This window comes from Cynoglossus semilaevis, chromosome 2 (assembly GCF_000523025.1).
Source record: "Cynoglossus semilaevis isolate Cse_v1.0 chromosome 2, Cse_v1.0, whole genome shotgun sequence".
NCBI lineage: Eukaryota > Metazoa > Chordata > Actinopteri > Pleuronectiformes > Cynoglossidae > Cynoglossus > Cynoglossus semilaevis.
The window spans coordinates 15,278,278-15,286,087 of record NC_024308.1 but is presented as its reverse complement, the minus strand read 5'-3'; the positions used below and the strand labels follow the sequence as shown (position 1 = coordinate 15,286,087).

Sequence of the window (7,810 nt, the reverse complement as noted above, 5' to 3'; positions counted from 1 at the left end):
TAATTAAATAGAATGTCAGACTTTGGTTTTAAATTCGACCAAGGTACACTAAAATTCACTCCAACAAAAGTCACTACATTTTTTTAAATCTCGCGCACCATCTAGTGGCAGCTCGCGCACACAACACTTTAGGAACACCCCGCTTTATTGTATTTTCTTTCTTTTTTTGGGAAGGGTGTAGTTGTTTCATGGATGCTGTTGTGTGTATGCAGATCTCTGGAGGACTGTTTAACAGCCCAAGGCTGTGCTGGGCTGGAACCATTCAGAAGGGATCTGGAGAAAACAGCAACTCAGCTCCAGTCTGCCCGAGCCTGTGAGGTGCATCTCAAGGCTGAGGTGGTCAACCTGAGGGAGAGGTGAAAGCTAGTGTTCATCTATAGTCACACTGTTATTATGTCCACCATCAAGGGTTGAGGGGGTTCGAGTCATATTTACTCTGTTTGAGTATCTGTGGCTGACATTATTGAAAAAGCATCTAAATGTGGTCTGGTCGAGGATGTGGTTAATTATTGAGAATGAGAAATAATAATAATAATTGAGACCATAAACGATTGAATAACAAGAATGTCCATTCTATATCTTTTTCTTTTATATTCTAGGATATCTTTAGTCATATTTTTGGATGCCACAAAATGTGACTTTAAACAAAGAATTTTAACCACTGAAAGTTAAACACTTAAAAATCTACTTTGTTGATCTGTTTTTTTCTTTATTAATTTTTACAGGCTGGAAAACCTGAACCGACAGAAATCTGATCACACAAATACAGAACAAGATCTACGGAGCCTGAGAGCAGAGTATGACTGTGGTGTTGCGGAAATAAAAAAGGTCCGTTTTTTATTTTTTCCTCTTCTTTTAATTCTGTGTTTTATCTTGTCATTGATGTCATTGATTCAAAAACTATCATAATACAGCTCAAAGAAGAGCTTCACAGAGCCAGGCAGAGTCACAGTGACGAAGTGGACAGGCTGAGGAAGGAGGTGTCGAAGATGACCGACGAGCTGCGTCAGCGTGACCTCACTATTGACTCGCTGAAGGGATCTTTGTCCAACATCACGCAGCAACTCCGTGCCGAATTGGAGCGAGAGAAACAGAGGGCCGCAGAGCTACAGGTGAGTGAAACTGCAGATTTAAGCTTTGTAAAAATTTGAAAACTATAGTTGTCGCAATGCCATTGTTTTTACAAACTGATAAGAATAGTACTGATACTGATACTGAATCTTCGCCGTAACTGACATACTGTACACATTGGACCTAAGTCACTCACCCACGCTAACACAGTGGTAACATCATAATCTAGGACATAAAAACATCAGAAGAGTCTGACTTATTCCTGGGAGCCATAATGTAGGGCAAAAAGTTCCCAAAAATACAAACAAAAGAAAGTGAATGTAGCGCAATCCAATGCATGGCGTACAAACGGTGAATCTAAATAAAACTAGCTTCTGTAAATAGCACGGCATGATGATCCGAACTAGTTTCTTTAGCACGTACAAAAATAACTGTTCCTAATTCTAAGAAATAGAAATAGAGATATATTGCAGGCTTACTCTCGATCTGATTGGTATTGGTCGAATGTTGGTCAGAAGTTCAAGATTTAACATAAAAGGAAATGTTATAATACGTCCAAACCGCTGACATTGTTGACAAACCTAAAGAAACCACGCATGAAGACATGAGACGCCCGAACTGCAGTAGGAAAACAACACTGGTCCTGCAGTATCAGGTTGATGGATTGGTGCGTGTTTTCGACTACAAGAACGATGAGTATTTAATAAAGTATTGGTGCCCATCTCTACTTCTAAGCAGGGAAAATGTGATATGGTAGTGGCTAAAAAAACCTCTTTATTCCAAGTTGGTCATCTTAGGTATTCTCACTGCAATCAGTTTCTATGTCAGTCATAAAATGCAAATCTGTGTCTCATTCACTGCACTGTCGTATTACTTAGACTGTTAGACCTGTCTGTTCTAGATTCCTTTGTGCTTCTGCTGTTACCAAAATCAGTTGTTTTGTTATTTTGTTTACGTTTACAGGTGACTCGGACTCAGCTGGAGGTTGTAAAAACTGAAAATCACCGTCTGAAGGATCTGCTGCGCCAACCGGGGATTCGCTCCTCCAAAGTTTGTTTTAATTTAGTTCTGAATCTAACGGCCGTAACGGTACAAACCATTCTATTTAAGTAACACGTTTAGAAATGTAATTTTTGGTAGAAATTTTTTTAATGTCAAAAAAAAAATATTGTGGACCCTACCGCCATTATATTAGAGTCAACTTAACATATGAAGCTGTGCAATATATTGTATATATTTATATTTATAAATATATGTATGTATATATGTTTGTGTGCATATATATGTCCAATATGTGTTTATGCATATATATGTACAATATATGTGTGTGTGCATATATATGCACAGTATATGTGTGTGTGCATATATATGTAAAATATATGTGTGTTTGCATATATATGTACAATATGTGTGTGTATATATGTAGATATATATATATATACAGTGTATATATGTATACACTTTTTCTTAAAATGACTCAAAATGTTTCTTACAGTGATGTCATTACCCTGGTACATATCAAACAGTGGCTTCTCTGTACCGTTACACCCCTAATAAATGTTTATCCTGTGGGGTTTTTACTAAATCCAAATATGACATATTTCAATACATCCTCCCTGAAACCCTCTGTTCTCCTCAGCAGGAGGATTCCTCCGGAACAGCCATGCGAGAAAATCACATGTCCTCGCAAAGCAGCCTAGAACAAGAGAACGAGATGTTAAGACAGGCACTCACTGCGATACATGCAAAGAAATCTGAACAAACCTCTGCTCAGGACAGGTAGTTTCCATATACACGAGTAAACAGTAAGAGTATGTTACAAAAACCTGATAACTCATGCACCTGCTGCACTTTGCATTTTGTAGAATTAAAGTTATGGACCAAAAGAAAAAGCAAGATCACGTGAAAGTCTTAGAAGCCAAGCTGCCAGATCCTGGCCCTCACCATGAAGCAGAGAACCAGAAGCTCTTTAAAAAACAGCATCCACTGTCCCAATCTCCATCAGAGCAACCCTGCAGCCAAACCCCAGATAATGGATCCCCTTCATCATCATCGACCTCCTCCTCCTCCTCCTCCTCCTGCAATAATTAAAAACTTACCAAGAAAGACTCTGTGCCAAGGTCAGGTAACACAGACTCGATGATGAGAGTAACGACTCCTTCTTCCCCTCCGGTAAGTCCGCATCCACAGTTGTGTTAAAGCAAAAACAACTTACCTTCTCTAATATTTAAGGTTTCACCTTGTTCTTATTTTTTCCTCCTTCGCAGGAGCAGTTATCACTATCACCGCCAGATGGCATCGTAAGTCGTTTTCTCGAGAAAGAAACGATACTGAGCCAAGCGCTGTTTCAGAGACTGGACCACCACATCCAGGGAATGAAAGACGACAACCTGAGGACTGTCTCCAAGTGTCTACAGCGTGTCCCAGAACCTGTGTCCCAGCCGGCGTCTGTTCAGAATGATAAGTGACAGAATAAGATGGAACAAATCGAAAGTGCCGGGAACTTATCAAATGAGGGGTGCACCATAGTACTTAATAAGGATCAAGCGATTGTTTTAAATTTTTTTTTATGTATAAAGCGTCAAAAAATAAAAAAAATTGCGTTGACCCAACTTATAAAAAATGATGTGAAGCCCTTTAGCGCTTATGTGTCTTTTTATTTGTACGTCGTCTACCATTAGCCTCAGCTTCGGTGGCATCTGTGAATAATAAAACAGCTCTATATAAAGGGCAGCTGGTAGGAAATGGGAAAAAAATAGTTTAAAGAATTTCGCACCCTTGTTATGAAGTGAATTGTGAATATGAATTGGGTCCAGGTTTGAATCCACTTACACCAGTATGTGTAACATGTCTTGGTTATATTTTCCACATCTTAGCATTCGTGTCCAGGGGAACATGGAGGCCAAAACGCCAAATATGGATTAGACAGCCAGTTCAGAACAGCTGACGTCCAGTTGGGTCCAGGTTTGAATCCACTTACACACACCTCCACCACCATGTGTGTTACTGCTGCTAGTAGAAATAAAATATACACAAGTTCACTAAAAACAACACCATAAATGTCCCCAATAGATTTGTCCCCCCCAAAAAAAGCACAGAAGTGCTCGATGCAACTTGGGTCATGGGACTCGAACCCATTCTGATTAAGTGTAAACCTGTACCCACCTGATGGCCCTATTTTTCTACCATTTAATGGAATGCTTATTGGCATTTTAATCACTTAATTTTGCTTAATTTATGCCGATATTGCTCAAACACTTAATTTCCGATTCAGATATCAACCGATACCGATATGGGCCTTGTCATTTTTTTTTATCTGTACAAACCACTGTATGAGTTGCTTGCACCGGCATACTGCATACAATCCCCTGATAGTTAAAATAGATTAATTAAATGAGCTGCAATGCTGCCATCTAGTGACTTTTACTTAAGTTTACAGATGTTTTTCCCCAGAACAATTTTTATGCCACACATTATTTGGTGTAACCCCTACACTGCGTTATCTGGTTTTTATTATCGGAGGAAAAAAAGGATAACGATTCTTACAGATATTAAATAATTATGCTAAAAACGATCGGTCGATATTATCCGACATCCCTACCGTTTTTAGGACCTTTCTAGATCCACCGTCATTACACTGAACATTTGTTTCAGTCATACTCTACATGCCCTTTTTCTGCTATCGCAGGTATGCACATTTCAATTTGTCACGTCGACTCGAGCGCTTGAAATTACTAACGTGCGCTTTACGTCCACGTCGGGAGAAAAGAATGTAGCTGTGAGCCAGAGGAACGTTCTCCTGTCTGACTGACAAAACACCACACACCGTCCACGTCACCCAGACCTCTGAGACAGTGGAGAGGTTCAAACTGTACTCCTGCTCCCCATCACCGTCAGTCACAGTCAGAGGCCCCTCCAACTTCTCTGATGCAGGAATGTGTCCGCCGTGCCAACGCCGTCGTGAAGCTTTCCCCCCGCGGCCGCTTTGTCCTCATCGTTAGACACCGCGTGGAATGTTAATATCAACCATGTGGGGGCCTTGAACCTAAAAACTCCTCAGGCCTCCGGGGGTTAGAACTGAGTTTTAACGCTCAAGCTCAGGCCTCCAGGGTTAGAACTGAGTTTTAACGCTCAAGTAACAAAATACACACTTGCCCGGTCGGTGGTGATATCCTAACAATAACAAATAAGGTAAAGTTGATCTTCATTCCAGCTGTTGTTCGTCGACAATCAGCATTATGACATTGGGGAGTTATGCAGAGCTGTTTGCGATCCCAAGGACTTCGCACATTGGTATTTTGTAGCCTGCGTTACTCGGACCGTGAGCTCCAACAAACAGAACTGAGGAATTTGGCTGGGCAGGACTTCCCCTGGCTCTCTCTGGGGGGAGGTAAAAGGTTTTTATATGTGGAGATTCTTTGAGGGGGCCTAGTGAGAGGGAGGAGGGGGTGGAGAGAGGCTGATCCAATTCAGGGAGAGGGCTATCTGACTTATTTGCATAATGCTCTTCTCCTGAATTCACCTCAAGACTACAAAACAGCCGTATGCAAAACTAACTGATTTCATTTATTTGGGTTGTCTCTATTGGGTCTTTGTCTCCAGCAGAGATGACGCAGTCTGTATTTATCTCCAGCGTGAGCAGATAAGCCGGTGTCAAAGGTGTTACCGCTGTATGGTTGTAAAATGACGGTACACGTTGTATTAGGTTCTTAAGAAAATGACATCAGAAAAAAAAATCATTTACAAATGACTCATTGAAAGGTATTTTTTTATCTTGAATTTTTCCTTTCTTTGTTCAAGTTGTGCTTTTTACATTTGTTTTCTTTCTCATAGCTTAAATTAACTAACATGAAATAAACATGTTTAAAGGCATAGTTTATTAAACTACCATTTTTTTTTGCTAATTTATTTTTTACTTTTTAATTTTTTTTAATTTAACCGTTTAGCTCTTCAGGATATCTTAATGGAACTTCTGGGATGATTTAGTATTTTTGTTGATCTATATGTACATGTGTATAGTTAATGAGGTATTTTTCTGTCTGACTGCAATAAGAAAGCTGACTCTCTTATGTATTGCACTAATGTGTTTTCTGTTTGACATGTGATCATTTCTGCTGATGTGCCCCCTGACTCTAACTACCTCAACAGTTTCTCCTTATAAACTCATCCTCCCTGTCGTCATCATCTCCCTTTTCCTGCTGCTCCAGCTGCACCACAATCACCAATCACCAATCACCAATACCTATTCACGCTGAAAAGGCCACAGGTGGACGAAGTTATTCCCAAATGACCTGGTCGGGATGGTCAGCTGAGATAGAAAGGTACGTGACTTTTGGATTTTCACACTTGTTTTGATTCAAGATGTACATTTTAGCAACTAACTTGTTTTTTTTTTGCTTTGCTCTAACTAATTAAGAAAAAGTCTTTTGCAGTGCATTTCTAAAAACAATGTTTGAATTGAACAGAAACCAGACAGGCTGCAGTGCATTTCTAAAAACAATTATCTACATTGTTTGAATTGAACAGAAACCAGACAGGCACCAGTTGGAAGAAGTACAGTCCTCAAGGTAAGTGAGCTACAAATGTGCTCACACCAAAACTTCCGTAATACCATCAGTCATCTCTGACTTTGGTTTATTTAACAGACCGGTCATCCTGGATCAAGATCTTCAACACAGTAAGGAGCCTCATTTTTTCTTCATTATTTACTCTTCCAGGACGGCGTGCCCTGCTGCAAATGTCCACCTGTCTTTTGTCTTGTTTGCTTCCTTTCTGTGTGGAGTTGTGAGTTATAGCTGAGCTATAAGCTGTGGAATCTGGGTTTGGGCTAGAGCCATGGACAGGAGGATGGTTAGCCGGTCAGTGAAGTCTTGGAGGTGGTTGGTTCTGTAATTCAAGGGTGGTCATGGAGTAGGTAATTCAGCAAGTAGGTAAACTTTGGTAAATGTTTTGTCCTTGGCCTACCCCTTCTTTACGTTTCTGCCCTGTCCCAGATCCTCCGTCATAGTTTACATCTGAGCAGCTGCCTTTGCTGATGTCATGAAACAGGAATCCGTCTGCAGTTTACTGACGACACCAAATACCTTCTGTCACATTGCTGGTATTTTTAATGAGTCTGCTAAGCAAAATAAAGCCCAGTGCTATTCAACAGGTAATTGAGTACTGTATATTTTGGCAAAGTGACAAAATATGCATCAAGACTGTTGAGATTAAAGAAGAAATATGTGAGCTATTTGTTTTCTCTCCCCTTCTGGGGGAGAATATTCATCTGCAAACTCCGAATTACCAAAAGGCTTGTTGGAGTATAGACCTCATGGGAAATATTCAGCATCCTGTCAACGTTGAGAATTTAGCTCTAATTTCCTGGCCTGTAGGTGGGGCTAAGTCCACATTTTTTTAAATTCTCATCTACCTGTAAACTAAGTCAATTTTTTTTTTACAATGAGAAACAGTGAGGAAATCTATCCATCCATCCACATACCTATCTATCTATTTATCTATGTGATTGGATTGCTGTCCTTTCTATTTATGTATGTATGTGTGTATATATATAAAATGTATATATGTATGTATGTATGTATATATGTATGTGTATGTATATGTATATATACATACCGTACATACATACTGTATATATGTATGTATATATATATTTTTATATATACATATATATACATACATATGTATGTATGTATATAGTATATATTTTTATATATACATACATATATATGTATGTATA

The 7,810-nt window shown here is 39.4% G+C and overlaps 2 protein-coding genes across 2 annotated transcripts in view; both read left to right on the top strand.

Moving 5' to 3' along the window:
- The window catches only part of cep63 (centrosomal protein 63), a 6,746-nt gene extending 3,068 nt beyond the window's left edge, over positions 1-3,678 (top strand). Inside the window, exons 8-14 of the mRNA XM_025066191.1 lie at positions 213-356; positions 726-828; positions 915-1,112; positions 2,035-2,160; positions 2,711-2,850; positions 2,937-3,243; positions 3,339-3,678. Coding sequence (XP_024921959.1) covers positions 213-356; positions 726-828; positions 915-1,112; positions 2,035-2,160; positions 2,711-2,850; positions 2,937-3,162 — 937 coding nt within the window. The 3' untranslated portion in view covers positions 3,163-3,243; positions 3,339-3,678. The remainder of the gene's footprint in view (positions 1-212; positions 357-725; positions 829-914; positions 1,113-2,034; positions 2,161-2,710; positions 2,851-2,936; positions 3,244-3,338) is intronic.
- A 2,240-nt stretch (positions 3,679-5,918) lies between these two features.
- amotl2a (angiomotin like 2a) overlaps positions 5,919-7,810 on the top strand; it is a 22,604-nt gene continuing 20,712 nt past the window's right edge. The window contains exons 1-3 of the mRNA XM_008338600.3: positions 5,919-6,392; positions 6,598-6,638; positions 6,717-6,748. The gene's annotated coding sequence lies outside the window, so the exon portion shown is untranslated. The remainder of the gene's footprint in view (positions 6,393-6,597; positions 6,639-6,716; positions 6,749-7,810) is intronic.